The sequence below is a fragment of the Rutidosis leptorrhynchoides genome, chromosome 11 (assembly GCF_046630445.1).
Source record: "Rutidosis leptorrhynchoides isolate AG116_Rl617_1_P2 chromosome 11, CSIRO_AGI_Rlap_v1, whole genome shotgun sequence".
In the NCBI taxonomy this organism is placed as follows: Eukaryota; Viridiplantae; Streptophyta; class Magnoliopsida; order Asterales; family Asteraceae; genus Rutidosis; species Rutidosis leptorrhynchoides.
Genome location: NC_092343.1, coordinates 302,734,831 through 302,757,136, shown reverse-complemented (window position 1 = coordinate 302,757,136; position 22,306 = coordinate 302,734,831). Strand labels below are relative to the sequence as shown.

General features: G+C 32.9%; 1 protein-coding gene across 1 annotated transcript; it reads right to left on the bottom strand.

Annotated features, from left to right (window-relative positions):
* Positions 1-240: 240 nt before the first annotated feature.
* LOC139875614 (uncharacterized) lies at positions 241-4,213 on the bottom strand. Its single transcript, XM_071862939.1, has 7 exons — positions 3,953-4,213; positions 3,563-3,859; positions 2,988-3,450; positions 2,692-2,930; positions 996-2,581; positions 829-894; positions 241-736 (listed from the first exon to the last, which is right to left on the bottom strand). Exons 1-7 carry the CDS (start codon positions 4,211-4,213, stop codon positions 241-243), a joined length of 3,408 nt encoding a protein of 1,135 aa, XP_071719040.1.
* Positions 4,214-22,306: the final 18,093 nt, after the last annotated feature.

Here is a 22,306-nt window from a genome sequence, read left to right as displayed (position 1 = left end):
CAAGTTTCTTGAAGCCAATGGGATAAGAACATCTGTAATTGCTTTCCAATCTTTTTTTTTTTTTTTTTTTTTTTTTTTGAAAAGCAAGATAATTTTATTGATAAGGAAATGATACAACGAGGATTACAACATGAGTAACACTAATTTGAGCGAAACTCGAGGACCTATACTAGATATAAAGTAAGAGACTAACGAGATGTAGAATACCCTGATTTCGGAGCAGTATTAACAAACTTAACATCAATCACCATTACCCTCATCATCTACTAATACATAAAAAGGATTGTTTGTTTCAATTCTATCTTTGGAATATGTCTTATTATTACCTTCACCATCAATGCCCTTCCCTTTATCTCTTTTCCTTAAAACATTCTGATTTCGATTTTTCTGGGACTCCACATTCCAATTTGTTTCCTCCATAGCAATATTGTCTTTAATACCATGATTATTTTTCTGGGACTCCACATTCCAATTTGTTTCCTCCATAGCAATATTGTCTTTAATACCATGATTATTCTTAACTGCATTTTGCTTGATACCTTTTGCTTCTGTTGACTGCCATTGACTTTTATTATTATTATCAAAATTCAACTTATGAGATACCCTTCCTTTCTTACTAACAACTTTAGAGCCATCCTCAACACACTGGTTATTTAAATCAACTGTTTCACCATCATTGTTGTTTTTCAAAGCGTCTTTTAACACTTGTTCTGAAACTTCATCTTCTGTTTTAGGCCTAATTTTACAAGTATTAAAAGAGTGCCCAAACACTTTGCAATGAGTGCATAAAGGCGGTTTCCATTGATAAGTCACCTCAAGTTTACCCACTTTGGCTGAAAAATTGCTTTCCAATCTAACCCCCAATTAGGCATGCCCACAATCTGAGCTCCTTTCCTGCATATCCTCGCTAAATATGAGCACGAGAAAAAAAGTGAGTATGAGAGTCCTCTTGTTGTTTACATAACGAGCAAGTGATAGAACTATTTGAATTCAACTTTCTTTCCCATATTTTGAGTTTATCTTGAGTCTTCAATCTCTCCCCCATAAGTAACCAAACCATAAAAGAATGTCTCTGAACGCATTGAGAAAACCAAACAAGATTAACCCATAACACTTGGTCGGCATGCGGACGAATGGTGTGCCAAACTACATTAACAGAAAATTCTGCAACCTTACCATCAATCATTCTCCACTTAACCACATCATTACCAGTTTGAGGATTTGGGTGAGAAACAGTAGCAAGAGATGGAATAACTTCAACCCATGCACTAGGCCAAACCCATGACCCATTTTGGTACAAGTCACATACCTTTTCTCTACCACTAAATCCTGCCCGAACGATCTCCCTTCGCGACAACATATCTTTTAGACGAGAATGACTCGCCCATATATCAGTCCATGCCGATGTATTTCTCCCATTCTGGATCACGTGTATAAAATGATTACCTATTATATCACGAATTTGTAATATCTTTCTCCAACTCCAACTTGCGTCCGGAGCGATTGCAACTTCCCAAAAATTTTGATCCATAATACGGTAGGAGTGAATCCATCTAACCCATAAGGATTGTTTATTTGACAATATACGCCAAACATGAGACGCCATCAATGCCACATTCCACCCTTTAAGCCTTTTTATACCAAGACCACCTTCATTTTTAGGATGACAAACATCATCCCATTTGACTTTCGCCTTACCTCTTTTCATATCTCCTTGGCACCAAAGAAAACCCCTCATCATCTTCTCAATATCTTTTATAACATTATCCGGAACAATAAATACCGAATACCAATATATTTGCATAGACACCAGAACGGATGAGATTAATTGAACTCTACCTGTAAAAGATAAGAACTTATTTTTCCAATCCTGAATACGGTTCTTCACCATCTCAATTAGAGGCTTGCAATCACTACTTAGAAGACGAGAAGAGATAAGTGGAACCCCTAAATATCGCACCGGTAAAGTTCCCTCTTCAAAAGGCATTAAGTCGAGAATCTGATTCTTCACATTAGACGATACATTAGCAAAGAATCCCGTACTCTTTGGAATACTAGGCGTGAGACCAGAGCACTCTTTGAATTCATCAAGTGCATCAAAGATCACCTTAACAGACGTAATATCCGCATGCGAAAACAAGAATAAGTCATCGGCAAAACATACATTAATAAGATTTAAGTTATCGCACCTGGGATGGAATCTAAATCCATCTACTTGTTGAGCATTCCTTTGGAGCATAAGTGAAAGGACTTCCATAACAAGAGTAAATAAATACGGCGACATTGGATCACCTTGCCGAAGCCCACGCTTACCTTTGAAGTACCCATATAAAGTCCCATTAATCGCGATAGAAAATGAAGTTGATGAAATGCACCTCATGATCCACTTAATCATAACTTTGTGAAACCCAAAATGAGCTAGAATCTCTCGTAAGAATTCCCAGTCAACCGTATCGTAAGCCTTCTGAATATCAACCTTAAAAGCGCACCTCGGAACACCCCGGTTTAGGTGATAATTATGCATCAACTCCTGAGTTAAAAGAATATTATCCGCAATCCGCCTACCTGAAATGAAAGCAGACTGGTTTACATTTACAATATCCTCCAGACTAGACGTAATACGATCTGTAATAATCTTGCTTATACACTTATACAAAACATTGCAACAAGAAACGGACGATAGTCATTTACCTTCGATGGACTTTGCACTTTTGGAAGCAAAGCGATAATAGTGTGATTCAATTCAGTCAATAATTGCCCATTTGAGAAAAATTGTTTCACACCCGAACAAACATCGTCACCAACTACGTCCCATGCATTCTTGAAAAAGGTCGATGAATAACCGTCAGGACCCGGCGCTTTATCATTCCCAATATTAAATATTGCATTTTTTATCTCCTCGTTCGTTACTGGCCGAATGATTTCCTGAGCTTTATCACGATTAATTCAATTATGAAATAAAGTATGTGGGTTATGAATGCGCCTACATGTCCCAGCCTTGCCCAAAAATTCCTCATAGTGTTGCACAAACACATGAGGAACATCTGCCCCCTCCATTAGACAATTATTGCTATCGAACACTGCACTAATATGACTACGGTTTTGTCGTCCTTTAACAACTTTATGAAAATAAGCAGAGTTCGAGTCGCCCACACGTAACCATTCAATTTTTGCCTTTTGCTTTAGAAACCTTTCTTCCTCAAGAAGCAGAGAGTTAAATTCTCTTAACTTTGCACTTTCACGCTCCCTGTGCTCGCTAGAATCAGGATACTTATCAAGCTCGGTTTGCGCTTCATCTAATTCTTTTCGCACCTTTTGAACCAACTTATGAATATTCCCTTTTTGCCACATCAACTTTCTGATAGGTTTTTTGAGCATGCGTAATTTCTTAACGACGCGGAACATCATGCGGCCCTCAACCTCCTTCCCCCAACCATCTTTCACAGTGGACTTAAAATCATCATGTAAGATCACATAATAACGGTTTTGATTTAATAGCGCCACTATGTAGCAATTTAAGAACCATAGGACAATGGTCTGAAATCCTGTATGGTTGAAAAACCACATATGCATCCGTGAATTCCTCAATAAATGAATCGTTCGCCATGACTCGATCTATCTTTTTCAAAATTCCGTCGGACGCGTGTGGTCTTTGGTTCCATGTAAAATGTAAACCCGTAAAATTTACGTCTTCCATGTTAATCTCCTCCACACAATCTCTAAATTCTCTAGTGGCAATTGGAATAGTAGAGGTACTAGTGGTAGAATCTGTTGAATTCAAAGATGCGTTAAAATCACCCATAATGATCCAGGGATGGGAACCCACAAATCCTTTATGCATGAGCAAATCATTCCATAGCTGACGACGATGTATATAATTGTTTGCTGCATAAATAAAAGACACAAAAAATTTCATACCACCATTCGTTAAGGAAACTATGCAATGAATTACCTGCTCTTTAGCCATAATCACCATAAGCTGTATCACTGATGGGTCCCAACCCAAGATTATACGCGTACCGTGATCACAAACATTATGATTAGAAGTCCAATTCCAATGCGGGAACACCGCACTACAAACTCCATTCAAACGATCAATAGCCACATGAGACTCCAAAATAGCACACACACTAAGATGATTACTTAATACAACATCTTGAACCTCACGCTGTTTAGGGAGGCGGTTCAACCCCCTTATATTCCATGTCGCCATGCTAATCACTGGAACCATTTATACCGGGAGTGCTTGCTCCCTCAGATTGTTTTCCCGATAACATATAACGAGCCATATCATATTCATTAATTTCAACCTCACTTTCCTCGTCTTCAAGATGTAAAAAACTATTTCTAGCCTCTTTATTCATTTCCTTAGTCACTTTATCCTCTGGATTCATTTCTTTAGCCTCTGTATCCAGGTTCACATTATCATCATTCTGTAATACCCCAAAAGAGTTACTAGTGGACACCTCTTTAACCACCTTTTTCTTCCCATCAGCATGATTCTGATTCTCTACCTTCTTTTCAGCTTGCTTGTTGATGGGTCTGTATACAAATTTTTTGTTACCTTTATTAACCACATAACCATCATTTAGTTTGTTCACTCGTTTGACCGGCTTGAACCCCTCAGCATCAACTATAACAGTTTCAGCCAGAACCGTTACATTTTTTGGACATTGCACATCCCGGTGACCAAACACTTTACATCCCGAGCAACGCGGTGGGTTCCATTCGTACTCAATAGTTACAGTATCGACCGAGTTCTTCTCACCATTTAAACCTGGCGTCGCCACTTTGATGGTTTTTTTGAGCTCACACGCTGATGATATCTCTATCATCGCCCTAGCATAGTTCGGGCGTCCCCAAGCTTCCACACACATCGTACTTGTATACGAATCCAACATAATCGGTCTACCAATTTTCGATGCAATGATACTCAGTCCATCTTCAGTATACCCTGTCAATGGGATATCATGCATCTTAATCCAAACAGGTACCGTTGTCAAGTCCTCTTTTGTTAACGAAACATTTGCCGACCACTTATTAAGTATAATTAGAACTGTGCGAATCATCCAAGGTCCATTTTCTAACACATCTAGCATACCCTGAGCTGAAGAGAATTTGAAGAAATAAAAACCCTTGGAATTCATCATTGTTTTTTCAATACCAAACTTTCTCCAAACAGTCATCACATAGTTCTTGACCACCGGGTATGCAATTCGTTTCCCCACAAAATATCCATACAATGTGTTACTATATCTATCAACAGCTTCTAACACAGAGGCCATAGGTAATACCACATCCACTTCATCATTATTAGATACATTCTCAGTTTCCATCATTCGAAAATTTACCTTACGTGTTGCATTTACTCCAACAGTAGCATGAAGGTAAGATTTTTGGGCACTCTTAGGCACTTCCGTTTGTTCCTGATGTGGTTCTTCAATAGTAACATTTATGTTGCTATGATTAACCCCATTCATGTCTGAATGATTCATGTTCTTCGTACTCTGATAACCAGTAGATGCATATTTGGAATTCTCTTCCTCCGACGAATCTGAATGGACGCTAACACGATCATAATCATTTGGGTTTTCATTAAGATCAACGCTTCCAACTCCTCCAGTCGTCTCCTTCTGTTGCTCATTATCAAGCGTATTCGATTCTCCCGATGATTCTGACCCTTCCAACTCATTATCTTTCGATGAATCAACCGTATCGAATCCAATTTTCCTATTCCTCAAAACCCTAGGAGCCGTATCAATAACCTTTTTCTTCTTCTTTCCCCCCGAGTTCTTCCCCATGGCCACACCCCTCGATAGCACAACCACGAACAAGAAAAGATTGACAAATACACGCTACAGATTGTATGTGAAGTAGGAATTCGTCAATGGGGAAAGTAAGAAAGAGAAAATCATGTGTTTTCTTATAATCTACATAATAGTACTCCGTATTTATTTTATTCTACTTATTCATTGTGATTTAAATCATTTAGTTTCAATGCTAATAATATTATTAATATAAGTTAATTAGTATTGGTATATGATTATAAATTTATAAGTATACTTTTGTTCGGGTTATTATATTATATCTGTTGGTTTATATATGCCTCGCTTCTTTTATTGCAATAGTATTATACTAGTTAAATGACCCGTGAAATCACGAGTTTGTTGAATGATAAAAAAACAAACTTTGAATATAAATTCCATTGCTATATATATTTAAGTCATACTATGTAATATGTAATGTAATGTGTATGTATTAACAAATCCTCACATATATATTACAAATATTTGCTTCAAATTTTGAATCGCGATGCAAATTACATATATTGCTTATTGCTTAATCATATCAAATGTCACTAACAAACACCGCTAACAAGGGAGGAAATCAAAATATTAAAAACAACATACATTCTCATACAAATAAACACTCTTACAGTCTTACTATCACTTTAATTCACATACAAACAAATAAATACAGTTTTATATATTGTAACACTAAGGAGATATAACAAACAACGGTACTAACCTATTCATAATTATCAATTACCATTATTAGTAATTAGTAATACTAAAAGAATCTATGATGAGTACTGAACTTGATCATCAAATACAAAATCATCAAATACAAAAGCAAAATTTATTGGAAACTTACATCACGATCATCCGGAGCACTTTTTAAATTCACATAAGACAAGGGCAAGAATTTTGTGAAGACGCTACTGAACCCACCAATGCTTTATCAGTCATGATTTTATGCATCAAGTTTGCAAGTCTTAAATGATGAACAGGGTAGTCATTCAAAACTTGATTGAAACAAAATTTGACAATAGGACTTTTATAATAAGCATACTAAACTAAAAGAAATAATTAGAATGTCATAGAAAGTATCTAAGAATTAAATTGGAGAAGATGAAGAAAACACATGATCATAAGAAACTGGTAACATACCTTAATGTATCAGCTAACGGATGCCCTTTTGCACCACAACAATTACAACAGTGACTTATATGTTCTGCGAGAATTAGTATACTAAGAAAGCAACGAAATTAAAATCCATAAAGCCCCCACTATAAAAAACATTGTATGTTATAAACTTGTGATCCAACATCTTGATATTAAGTTAGTTCTTGCAAAAACAATATAAAATATAAATTATCAAAATCCTCTGTAGTAATTACATTATTTACATTATTAACAACATTCGTATGTAAAAAATAATAATGCTTTCTTGCTAAAACTAACTTCTTCATGTGATGCATAATTAGAAAAGCTCAACAATTTCACACATAAGCAACACTCGTGGTTTCAAGTTTAGTTAATTTGAACAGAATGAATAAATGGTTAACCTCAAGATGATCCACACTAGCTAACTCGTCTGGGCACTTGAACGAAGTCGCCATCTAATCAAAACCATATTTAAAAATCAACAATCCCATACTATGCCTTCAAAGCTAAATAGCCTGCAAGTATGTGATAGCATCACCTTCAAAAGTAACTTACAATTATAAACTAATTTATATGCTAATAAAAATCATCATACTTAAATTTTTGACCTAACTTTCTAAGATTTCAAGAAAAGAAGACAAAAAGTTATCTGAAATATCAGCCGGCTGCCAGCCCAACCCACCCATTTTGCCACCTCCACACTTTAATAAGTATTAAACAGAGCAAATACCGGAGATTCTGTTTGCGTCTCGCTGAAACCTCCATAAATGCTAGCATTTTCAACTTTACCAGGTTTAGTAATAGCATCCTTTTCATTAGAACTGAAACCATATCAAACAACAAAGTCTTGTAAAACTATTGATGCTCAATTGAAATTACGTGTTAAGTTTCTGAAATCATATACTGTCATATATACTCAATTACAGCTATGTGATTCACATTATATGAGTTGCAAATAAATAATATTTACCTTTTTAGCCACTCTGAAATAACGAAACTAATATTAATATATTATTATTACATGTAATATTTCTTTAATCAATATCTCATAAACGTTATTTTTTACTTTAAACTCTACTTATCAAACCTTATTTATTTGAAAATTTTATAAAAGATAAGATAACAATCAAAAATACAATCTTATTCAGAGTAATATATGACGATTCAGCTATGAATTTCACTAATTATAATAAGATGTAAGTTCTTTTTATCATTAAGTGTATGTTCTTGGTATCATATGGCTCGAAGGTTTCAATAGATCGATATATAACGTACTTAAAACGTTTTTATTATTCGTAAGTTTGTAATACGTTAATAGATACCATGTAATGGTTTGTTCGTTTAGTTCATTGTTTAAAAGATAACTTTATATTGTTTAAAAGATGTCTTTATATACTACGTATATTTTAGTCAAATGTATTAGAAGTACATTTAACTTCGAACAATTTTGGCCCCCCTAACTAAATGGATCAAGCTCCGTCCCTTCTGATCCTTATGTCTGATCCTTATATACTGGAGTAACATAGTCTGCACTAAGAACTTTCATATATCATAATTACATATGCAAATTCTTATCAATTGGAATAATACTAATATTTGTATAATATATTATCAACATTATGTGTTTTAAGAATAAAAAGTAACAAAATTTCATTTGACACACGCGCTTAACAGTATGAAGTATGATAAACACAATTTAAAACAATCAATAGAGAAAGGTGATGTCACCTCCTTGTCCAGTGCTTAGACAACCCAAATCCAGAATGAAGATCATTGCCTAGCCTAAAAAAATCTGATGTAAATACTTGCTTTGCAGATGGGTTTTTAAAAACACTAAAAATCCATCCAAGATCACGTAAAATTCAGTTCTTTTTCCATATAGAATGGGAAAGATGAAGGAGTTACCATACTTATCTCAGTTCAACATATGGCAAAATTGACACTTCTTGAATAATGTTCCCAACGTAGGTTAACTTTAAATAAATTTTTGAATACTAAAATATATAACAAAACTGTATTTCATACCTCAGGATGAAATTAGTTGCTTTGGTGTCCCAAATTCGAAATGGGAGGAACAACACGTGCATATCAGGCACATAAAACTATAGCAATAAACAAATCATTACATAAAACAAATCGTCGCGATAAAGAAACGACGATTGAGGGAGCGATGGATATGGCGGTGGATGAAGTTCTAACGATGACGGCAGATGGGGACGATGAAGATGGTTGTGGTGCTTTAGCTTTGTTTTGGGGAGAGAGTGAAATAGGTTAGATTAGAATATAATACTCCGTAATACTGTATGAGATGTCGTTGGATAAAAATATTAATATTAATCCTAAATAAATCAAGATTAATGACACCATCATGGTGTTCTAAGAATTTTTTAATTTTTTTTAATATTTTTAAGTTTAGAAAATGTCTATTTATGACATCATCATTTTAACATTATAATAGAATTTATTATAGATAGATAGATTGTCTTTATAACGTGCGGTATTCTTTTAGTATATTTTGGGCAGATTATTTATACAAATATTGTGCTAGTCTGAATTAGTTTATAGACCTACTGCTATATTGCTATACATGACTAGTTGTTTAATATATTAGTTTATGGTTATCAATATACCGAATTTTGATCTGCTGATGTAATATGCTCTTGTATATTAATTATTATCGTTACTTAGTATTGATTGGCTCATAAGATACGTAAGATCGCATAGCCCAAACACAATGTCTTGTAATATAAGCTCAAGAGTCCATCCTTTTCTAAAACCAATTGGTATTAGAGGGATTTTCCCTTAGACTTATATACATACATATGTTTTTGTCTCCCTCCTATGTGGGGGGATAGGTTTGCACCCCAACAATCCTCCCCTCAAACCGAGACCACATCACCGAGCCTCCCCTTCAACGATACTCCCGCCATCTTATATCACCGGTCTCTTTTCTTTCACTTTTCTTTCACTACCGGAACACGCCTCTTATACCGCCGATCTCTTTCTTTCACTTTTCTTTCACCATCGGGACACGCCGCACTTCCACCACTTTTCTTTCACCATCGGGACACGCCGCACTTCCACGCTGGGAAGGAAGACTTTCGATATAGGCAACATGTCTTCATTATCGTTGGCAAACTGAGGGGTGTGCCATGTCGCACCGTGCGTTTATGAAAGGACCCGTTCATATACATTATAAACGATTCACAATAGTTGATTACATTGCGAAGTATTTGACCTCTATATGATACATTTTACAAACATTGCATTCGTTTTTAAAAGACAAACTTTCTTTACATCGAAAATTGACAGGCATGCATACCATTTCATAATATCCACTATCCAACTATAAATTGATTTAATAATAATCTTTGATGAACTCAATGACTCGAATGCAACGTTCTTCGAAATATGCTATGAAAGACTCCAAGTAATATCTTTAAAATGAGCAAATGCACAGCGAAAGATTTCTTTAACACCTGAGAATAAACATGCTTTAAAGTGTCAACCAAAAGGTTGGTGAGTTCAATAGTTTATCATAATCATTTATTTCCATCATTTTAATAGACCACAAGAATTTCATTTCCAGTTCTCATAAATATACGTCCCATGCATAGAGACAAAAATAATCATTCATATGGTGAACACCTGGTAATCGACATTAACTAGATACATATAAGAATATCCCCTATCATTCCGGGATCCTCCTTCGGACATGATATAAATTTCGAAGTACTAAAGCATCCGGTACTTTGGATGGGGTTTGTTAGGCCCAATAGATCTATCTTTAGGATTCGCGTCAATTAGGGTGTCTGTTCCCTAATTCTTAGATTACCAGACTTTAATAAAAAGGGGCATATTCGATTTCGATAATTCAACCATAGAATGTAGTTTCAATTACTTGTGTCTATTTCGTCAAACATTTATAAAAGCGCATGTATTCTCAGTCCCAAAAATATAAAGGGTAAAAAGGCAAATGAAACTCACCATACTGTATTTCGTAGTAAAAATACATATAACGTCATTGAACAAGTGCAAGGTTGGCCTCGGATTCACGAACCTATATCATTTATATATTTATTAAAACATATAATAGAAATCTCATAATTTCATTTATTTGTTATATAAATTTTATATATTTGTAGTTACATAGAATTTATACTAGATTCCATTTTAAAATATATACTTTATTTTATATCTTAAATTATAGTTTGCATATATTTATTTTGTATATGTATTTAAAGTGATTAATATAGTTATTTTGATATCTATATATATTTAGTATTATATTAAAAATACTTAATTTGTTGTATGTAAGTTTTTATATATGTAATGTTAATATGATTTATGTATAGAACATTAATATATATGTAAATGTAAATAATATGTTTATAATATTTATTTGTTTAAAAAAAATAGTTTTGATATTATTGATTTACTACTAATATTAATAATAACATTATTAAAATGATAATATTAATAATGATAATGATATTGTTAATAACGATACTTTTGTTTAATAATAATACTAATTATGTTAATAGTTATATAAATGATACTGTAACGACCCGGATTTTTTCGATCGTTTTACACTTATAAGATTAATATTTACATAAATTAAAACTTACCAACATGATAAGCAATCTAAATTGTTGAGATTTATGATTTTGAAAAGAGTTTTACATAACGTTTAACCGTCTAGTTTGACCGATGATATCACGAACTATACAATATATGTTAATTATACGTTTGTGTATATATATGTATATATACATATTTAACATGATTTAAGGATGTTTAAATATCTCATTTTGTATTAATAACAATAAGTTATAAGTATATTTTGAAACTACTAACTTAAGCTTTCAAAACGATAACTATACGTAACGTTATTTGACATAAATATTTACGACCTATAATGTTTATACATATATCGTATATATAATGTATTTAATCACTTTTAAAGACTTAAATACATAAAACAATATAAGTATATTCACAAAAGATAGCTATATTTGAATCCTCATTCCATTTTTCACAAGATTTCTATACGTATATCTAGAGTATATGTACTCGTATCATACCTAGCTTCTATACGTATTTACTATTGGTATATACACATCAAATCACCACCAACCAGCCCTTGTTCATGCCTTATGTATAAGGTAACTACTTTTGTTATTTAGTATGACAATTTCACATGATTAAAAGATCTTTTCACAAAATTACAAATTTATACACCTTTTACACCACCATAAATACATGCATCCATTTTCAATTTTTGGAACATCATTTCTCTAGCTAAACACACACACTTACTAGCCTCATGTCTCTCTAAGAACTCCAGCAAAAATCCTCTCAAGAATCACCTTAAACACCACCATAAAAAGATCAACAAAAACACTACAAAAATACAACTTTCAATTCAAGTTTATGTCTTAAGTTGCTTCCAATCTTTCATCCAATTTCATCACTCTTTTGGTTCTAGGTTTTTACTCCTCTTTTACAGCAATCTTGTCCAAGTAACTTGAGGTAGTAACTTTTTTCATAACCTTATTCGATTCATATATATATAGCTATCTTATTGTATGGTATACAATTTTAACAACAAAAACATAGTTTGAATGATTTCAAACTTGTTTGCAAACTAAATAGATCCTTCTAACTTAACTTTTAAAATACTTCAAGACCTGTAATATAACTTAAATATATGCTAATTTAACAAGGTATAACTTGGTTTTTCAAAGAATACCTTAAAAAACTGTTTTTATGACGTCGGAGTGCAACCGGGGGCTGTTTTGGGTTGGATAATTAAAAACCATCTTGAACTTTGAATTGGAGGTTTATATTCTGGAAAAATGATATTTCTTATGAATATGTTAACACATAAAAATTTCATGATTTAATTCATAGTATAAGTATTTTTAGAAAAATGGTCATTAAATGATATTTTTGTAACAAAAATGATTAACTTCATAAGTTTCACCAAAATTTGACCTATGACCTATGATTTCGAATACAAACTAAGGTATTTACAGTTCATATTCTTAAAGAGGGACTCGATCCAAGGAAGTGGAAAGTTGAATCAACAAAAACGGAGTTGTAACGAAGAAATTATGACCAAAACAAAATCGGATATCCAAGACTAGTTTAGCCACGAAAATAATTGGAGAAAATTAAATAAATCACATCTTCCTAAAGTAACATGATATTTTATACATATGTACTCATAATTTAATTTTATATGGTTCAGGATCACCCGTAAACAATACGAGAAGATTAATCATAAGATCCCATGATTGTACGCAACACGTCATTTGACAACACCGGTACCATGGGTCAAGATTAATCTCGACCAATACATATACGATGGGGGTTTTATTTATTTCATTGGGGGTTTATTAAACAACTAAATATGAACCATTAAAATTGAATTACTAACATCGGACTGCTAACTACGGACTAAGGAATTATTAAAAGTATTAAAAGTATTATAAGTATATCTATGTGACGATTGTTTAAAAAGAAAAGGTATTGATATATTATATATGGATAGGTTCGTGATATCAATCGGAGACCAAGTCGAAATTACATATCTTCAAGACAAAAGTGAGTATATAGTCCCACTTTTAAACTCTAAATATTTCGGGATGAGAATACATGTATTTTATGTTTTACGCTATGGACACAAGTAACTGAAAAATATATTCTACGTTGAGTTGTACCACTGGCATACTTCCCTGTAGCTTGGTAACTAATATTTACATCGGTATTGTAAACGCGAATCCTGTTGATAGATCTATCGGGCCTGACAACCCCAACCGGACTGGACGACCAGTATTCAACGGTTGCACAGTACTTCGTTTCGTGACTACACCTTGGTACGGTGTAGTAAGATTTCATAATAAAGGGAATATGCGACGTGATTAAATGTTAAGTATGGTTACCAAGTGCTCAACCACTTAGAATATTTTTATTAAAATGTTTATATATGAAATCTTGTGTTCCATTGTTATAACGCTGCTAGCATCAAACCTATATATCTCACCAACTTTATGTTGACATTTTAAAGCATGTTATTCTCAGGTATGAATTAAGTCTTCCGCTATGCATTAGCTCATGTTAAGGATACTACTTGGGACCTTTTAAGCCATGATACAAAGACGTTGCATTCGAGTCATTGGAGTTCAATAGAGAATATAAATAAGTAAATGACAGATTAGGTCATTTGGATATTATGAAATGTTAGACGAAAATGTCAAATATTGATGTAATGATAGTTTGCCTTTTAAGAATAAATGCAACGTTTGTAAAATGTATCATATAGAGGTCAAGTACCTCGCAATGTTATCATATGTTATTGTATTCGTCCCTATGGATTGGGTCGGGTCGTCTCATGTGGTATCAGAGCGTTGGTCTTAGCGAACCAGGCCTTGCATTAGTGTGTCTAACTGGTAGTTGTTAGGATGCATTAGTGAGTCTGGACTTTGACCGTGTCTACATGTCAAAAGTTTTGCTTATCATATCTAGTCGAAAATCATCTGCTTATCATCCTTAAGAATTGCCTGCTTAGTATTCTTAAGTCTAGACACGTCTTACTGCATTTGGTGCATCGATAGTGTATAGACAAAATTCGTATCCTAGCGTATCTGTTGCTATAGACATTGCCTGACGAATTTCAAAGATTCTCCGTAATTCACGGGATTTTGAGTATTATAAATACATATGTAAATTATGTATTGAAGAATACCAAACCCAACTCCTATAATCTATTCCAAACCAAAAATTCATTTCCCCGACTGTACAAGATGAACTCCGCGTCCAGTTCGAATTCCTCCGACTCCGACAGCTACGCTGATATGGATTTCCATTCTGGCTCCGAAGGCAGCGTCACTGGAATGGATCAACCAATTTCTCATCATCTATTCTGGATGAATTGGGGATGGGTTCGTAGTATACTAAATTATTGGAGACAAGAAGAAGGTGATCCCTTTCACCCACCGAATTGCCCCATTGGCGACAAACCTGAAGCACTTACCGGCGAACCTGTTCGAGAAACCATTTTCTCTCTCATTTCTCGAGTATCTCGTCACGATTATATCCTATCCCATATTTTGGATCTTGTTCATTCGCTCACTCCAACCGCCAATCATCCTGGTGTACTAGCAGAAATTAACGAACTTCGCGCTCGTGTGACGGCTTTGGAGAACACGGTGCGAAGGTTACAAACACCAGCAGCAGCACCAGCAGCATAACCAGTACCGTTAACAACATCAACCTCGCAATCTTCAGTACCAGTAGCATCATTGACGTCAACGACATCATCAGCATCAACACCAACCGTATCATTACCACCACCAACAATCACATCTGCACCACGTACCTCAACATCATCATCTGAACTTCGAGTATGATCTTTGTTCTACATATCATTCTACACCGATTACCTCTTCTTTACGTATCGTTCTTCATTCGACATGACGATTATGTAATCTCTAATGTTTTGGAGATTATGTAATCTAGTAATAACGATAAATCAAATGAGTTGAATATTTTATTGACTCATTAAATTCATAGTTACCTCCGAAGAAAATATATATGCAAATATATTTTCATAAAGATTGTAATTAAAAATTTCATTCGTACAAACTGTTAATGATGAAAATATTTTAACGGGTGGGTAGTACCCAAGGAATATTTAGAATTCACATTAACAAGTTACACTGTACATTCTTCGAATCTGATTCAACGATCATTTATTATCCTACTTACAATTACCGATATACGTATCCGTTCACCCCAGATTAACCATTTCCATTTAAATTTCATATTTGGATTTTTACCTATCCGAATCCAACAAGTGGCATAATGAAGAAACATTGGCAAAATAAAAATTGTTAGAAACAGATGAATTAATTAATTGAAATTGTGATAGGATTACACGCTAACTGTTCCGGCTAACTATTCCCAGCTAACTGATTAATATTTAATTTATCGCAATTTACATTCTTGCAATTTTAATTTCTGTACTTTACATACCGTCTGGACACATGTACAACAACACGTCGGATTAATTCTGAGACAACACGTTGTATAATGGGTCATGATATATATTTATTTATTTTACGCATTTTAAATAACGGGACACGTATACAAGGTTTCGACTTATCATATTGATCCATCTATATATATATTTCGGAACAACCATAGACACTCTATATGTGAAGGTGGGAGTTGGCTATACAGGGTCGGAGTTGATTCCAGAATATATATATACTTTGAGTTGTGATCGAGACCGAGACCAGTACACGGGTCACGATACGTATTAAGTAATTCGAATATTATATATTTAGTTCATATATGAATTTATTGAACCATTGGACAATCGGACTATTGGACTGCTAACTTTGGACAATTAAAAATGAGTTAAAATGATGATTATTACATATGAAACTAAACAATCCTTCAAGTTTGCCACTTGATTCTATTTTAAACCTCATTTGTATCTTGACGATTACAATTCGCATTCACAACTTTTCATGATTCTTGAAAACATCTCGATCGAGAAGTTCAACCAGCCGCACCTCGTCTACGGAATAAAGATTTATGCATACAGTTATGCACCTAAAAATTTTTGAACTCGAAGTTATAGTTAAAATGTATCCGCATCGAATTCCTTATCATCCATTAGCAAAAACAATCACGCGATTCCTTTTCAATTAACTAATTTTGTCACAGCTCCACTTCGATATCTCAGTAAGACTACTCTTATTACAATCTCGATATATATATATATACGTTGTTCTTTCGCCATCGTTACCGGAGAACCTTTTATATTCCATCATATTACCATCAGCGTTTAATCATCTAAAAATACAATTCTCCTTAAACCATCTTGGTTTGATAACCAATGACCCAGATCTGATAACTTTGAAAATACTGACGAAGCAGCATGTTGTAGAAGGTCTTAATGACCAAATGTTGATGATAAAAGAAGGAAGTGTTAGGAACGCTCGATAGAAAATTGGTACTGAAAACCGGATTGAACAAACCATGAAGGAGACTCTGAACAAGTTACAAGGACTAAACTTGTACATAAAGAATTATGACGATTCTGTAGCAAACACCTTGCTTCTGAATCTAAACCCTTACGGGTCAATCTTCATCATCATCCTTCGACATTAGAAATTCCAAGATATTATCATATCTTTCATTATAAATATCCTCAATATTTCTGAAGATATTTTCACCACTATCCTTATCTGAAATCATTTATCTCTCTGTAATATCTGCGTTACAATATAAAGGAAACTGTGTTAGTTTCTAAATCCTTCAAGTTTAAAATAGGAATGTTCTGAAGCAGTGTTGGGAACTGATGCATGAACTAGTATAATATAATGAAACTTGATCAACTTCATTATATTACAGTAAGTCATGTTAAGTTTCTAATGGAATATGATGATTCACAGTACCGTCATCATGTGCCATGTTACACGACTTTTACATTCTATCCAATTCCGAAACATATTAAGAACAAATCATCTTGATAGTTCTATTTTCCTGGATATTCTGGTAATTTGACAAATCAAAATCGTGCCATTACCATTCCTTTCTTAGAGCATTAGCTATGTTCATTCCGAATTTTATACCTACGAATTTCGAACTATTGATCGCTTGACTCAAGGACGGGAAGAAGAAACGAAGGGACAAAGTCCCAAAATAGAAATTGGGGTATAGATTACAGCAAATAGGAGAGAGTATTAACTATGGATGACAATGATTATGGAAAACAGAAGCAGGAGCATCGAAATATAAGGAAAGATATCAAACCCAATAACCACCCAGAAACTACAAACCGTGTGTATCAATACGTATGGCGACGTAAAGACACGGGAGAATTAGAAACATTATAATTCCAAGAAAATCATAAAAGTGAATAGATTCTTCTAGTGGTAGATGAAAGAGAAGAATGAAAGATATGAAAGTTAGAAGTATAACAAAAATCAGAACGGGATGAAGCATTTTAAAGGATACCTTAAGGTATGAATTAGAGGAGGAAGAGTAAGAGATGTGAGGTATGGAAGTAAGAAAGGGAAGGAGGTGGATTTATAGTGAAATATCCGACAAAGAAATCGAAACAGATTATCGCATTAAATCAAAGGAGATCCTGTTTTCTAAATCATCGAAGAACCAAATCTTATTACATAAGATTTTCTTTAAATCCCTTAAATTCTGGAAATCAATCCTAATCTCGACATCGGTTAAAACAATTCTATATTCACTCATTTCATTCTTTTGTGATAGCTTCACTCGTGCGCTTCACATGACCGAATCGTTTTATCCATATCTTCCAATAATGATAAAACTCTATTAATACCTCATATTCGTCATGAAAACATTCCTATTGTTATTTATGACAACCTCTACCAAATTTCGGGACGAAATTTCTTTAACGGGTGGGTACTGTAACGACCCGGATTTTTTCGATCGTTTTACACTTATAAGATTAATATTTACATAAATTAAAACTTACCAACATGATAAGCAATCTAAATTGTTGAGATTTATGATTTTGAAAAGAGTTTTACATAACGTTTAACCGTCTAGTTTGACCGATGATATCACGAACTATACAATATATGTTAATTATACGTTTGTGTATATATATGTATATATACATATTTAACATGATTTAAGGATGTTTAAATATCTCATTTTGTATTAATAACAATAAGTTATAAGTATATTTTGAAACTACTAACTTAAGCTTTCAAAACGATAACTATACGTAACGTTATTTGACATAAATATTTACGACCTATAATGTTTATACATATATCGTATATATAATGTATTTAATCACTTTTAAAGACTTAAATACATAAAACAATATAAGTATATTCACAAAAGATAGCTATATTTGAATCCTCATTCCATTTTTCACAAGATTTCTATACGTATATCTAGAGTATATGTACTCGTATCATACCTAGCTTCTATACGTATTTACTATTGGTATATACACATCAAATCACCACCAACCAGCCCTTGTTCATGCCTTATGTATAAGGTAACTACTTTTGTTATTTAGTATGACAATTTCACATGATTAAAAGATCTTTTCACAAAATTACAAATTTATACACCTTTTACACCACCATAAATACATGCATCCATTTTCAATTTTTGGAACATCATTTCTCTAGCTAAACACACACACTTACTAGCCTCATGTCTCTCTAAGAACTCCAGCAAAAATCCTCTCAAGAATCACCTTAAACACCACCATAAAAAGATCAACAAAAACACTACAAAAATACAACTTTCAATTCAAGTTTATGTCTTAAGTTGCTTCCAATCTTTCATCCAATTTCATCACTCTTTTGGTTCTAGGTTTTTACTCCTCTTTTACAGCAATCTTGTCCAAGTAACTTGAGGTAGTAACTTTGTTCATAACCTTATTCGATTCATATATATATAGCTATCTTATTGTATGGTATACAATTTTAACAACAAAAACATAGTTTGAATGATTTCAAACTTGTTTGCAAACTAAATAGATCCTTCTAACTTAACTTTTAAAATACTTCAAGACCTGTAATATAACTTAAATATATGCTAATTTAACAAGGTATAACTTGGTTTTTCAAAGAATACCTTAAAAAACTGTTTTTATGACGTCGGAGTGCAACCGGGGGCTGTTTTGGGTTGGATAATTAAAAACCATCTTGAACTTTGAATTGGAGGTTTATATTCTGGAAAAATGATATTTCTTATGAATATGTTAACACATAAAAATTTCATGATTTAATTCATAGTATAAGTATTTTTAGAAAAATGGTCATTAAATGATATTTTTGTAACAAAAATGATTAACTTCATAAGTTTCACCAAAATTTGACCTATGACCTATGATTTCGAATACAAACTAAGGTATTTACAGTTCATATTCTTAAAGAGGGACTCGATCCAAGGAAGTGGAAAGTTGAATCAACAAAAACGGAGTTGTAACGAAGAAATTATGACCAAAACAAAATCTGATATCCAAGACTAGTTTAGCCACGAAAATAATTGGAGAAAATTAAATAAATCACATCTTCCTAAAGTAACATGATATTTTATACATATGTACTCATAATTTAATTTTATATGGTTCAGGATCACCCGTAAACAATACGAGAAGATTAATCATAAGATCCCATGATTGTACGCAACACGTCATTTGACAACACCGGTACCATGGGTCAAGATTAATCTCGACCAATACATATACGATGGGGGTTTTATTTATTTCATTGGGGGTTTATTAAACAACTAAATATGAACCATTAAAATTGAATTACTAACATCGGACTGCTAACTACGGACTAAGGAATTATTAAAAGTATTAAAAGTATTATAAGTATATCTATGTGACGATTGTTTAAAAAGAAAAGGTATTGATATATTATATATGGATAGGTTCGTGATATCAATCGGAGACCAAGTCGAAATTACATATCTTCAAGACAAAAGTGAGCATATAGTCCCACTTTTAAACTCTAAATATTTCGGGATGAGAATACATGTATTTTATGTTTTACGCTATGGACACAAGTAACTGAAAAATATATTCTACGTTGAGTTGTACCACTGGCATACTTCCCTGTAGCTTGGTAACTAATATTTACAGCGGTATTGTAAACGCGAATCCTGTTGATAGATCTATCGGGCCTGACAACCCCAACCGGACTGGACGACCAGTATTCAACGGTTGCACAGTACTTCGTTTCGTGACTACACCTTGGTACGGTGTAGTAAGATTTCATAATAAAGGGAATATGCGACGTGATTAAATGTTAAGTATGGTTACCAAGTGCTCAACCACTTAGAATATTTTTATTAAAATGTTTATATATGAAATCTTGTGTTCCATTGTTATAACGCTGCTAGCATCAAACCTATATATCTCACCAACTTTATGTTGACATTTTAAAGCATGTTATTCTCAGGTATGAATTAAGTCTTCCGCTGTGCATTAGCTCATGTTAAGGATACTACTTGGGACCTTTTAAGCCATGATACAAAGACGTTGCATTCGAGTCATTGGAGTTCAATAGAGAATATAAATAAGTAAATGACAGATTAGGTCATTTGGATATTATGAAATGTTAGACGAAAATGTCAAATATTGATGTAATGATAGTTTGCCTTTTAAGAATAAATGCAACGTTTGTAAAATGTATCATATAGAGGTCAAGTACCTCGCAATGTTATCATATGTTATTGTATTCGTCCCTATGGATTGGGTCGGGTCGTCTCAGATACTAATACTAAAATAATGATAATTTGTATTATTTTCGTATTAATAATCCTAATCGTAATGATAATAATAATAATACAACTATTAGTGATAATAATAATAATAATAATAATAATAATAATAATAATAATAATAATAATAATAATAATAATAATAATAATAATAATAATAATAATACTTGTAACAATAACAATAATCAATACTAATAACGATAATTATAATAATAATTTTAATACTCATCATACTTAATAATAATCCTAAACTTTATATACTACTTTCATACTTATACAATTATCATTATCTTGTCACAAAGATTTATATTAACAACAATAACAATATTAATGATATTCATATTCTTAATCACTTAGTAACAATAATAATAATACCTATTCTAATTACTAGTTATTTAATAATAATTAGGATAATAATAATACTTGGGGAAATCTTAATAATAACAATAATATCAATAACAATAACAATAATAATAATAATAAATTTAAAACTTGAAAACTACCTTAAAATTTCGGAACAAAAAGAAATGCCTCAGCCGGGTCTCGAACCCGAGACCTTTCGCTCACCCGACTAACCCCATAACCATTGAGCTGTGTCCATTTTTATGTTTTATAACATAATTAAATTTTTATAAACCCGTATAATCCTGTTCTCTAATTTCTTCTTCTTCTTCCCAACATAAACCTCGACTGAACTAATACATTCATAACCACGAACTAGTTTAATACATTAGGTTCTTTCACTGAACAGAAACGATTTAATTTACAGTTCGAATTTAATAGAAAATGAAAGAAGGAAAAAAAATATAAAATAACTGCTACTGCAGTTTCGTGAAGAACAAAAAAAAAAATACAAATCGTGATTTTGAGTTCAAGACCGTTTTAGCTAAAAATCATAACATGAAAAAGGTGTTAAATCTTCATTAGAAACTTTCCAAATACTTAATTGATTCTGAAACCTCAAATTGAATTCGAATTTTTCTGATGAACATTCTTTGACTTTTTAAAACGTGAACTTTGACTCGACAAGAAGTCGATAGGTAAAA

Excerpts from the sequence above, each read along its gene's own strand:
- LOC139875614 (XM_071862939.1), bottom strand. The coding sequence starts at position 4,213 with ATGGCGACATGGAATATAAGGGGGTTGAACCGCCTCCCTAAACAGCGT. Across the intron at positions 3,451-3,562 it reads AATTCACGGATGCATATGTG|TCCACTGTGAAAGATGGTTG; the intron begins GTTTTTCAACCA and ends GATGATTTTAAG. Across the intron at positions 2,582-2,691 it reads AAGTGCAAAGTCCATCGAAG|TCTGCTTTCATTTCAGGTAG; the intron begins GTAAATGACTAT and ends AATGTAAACCAG.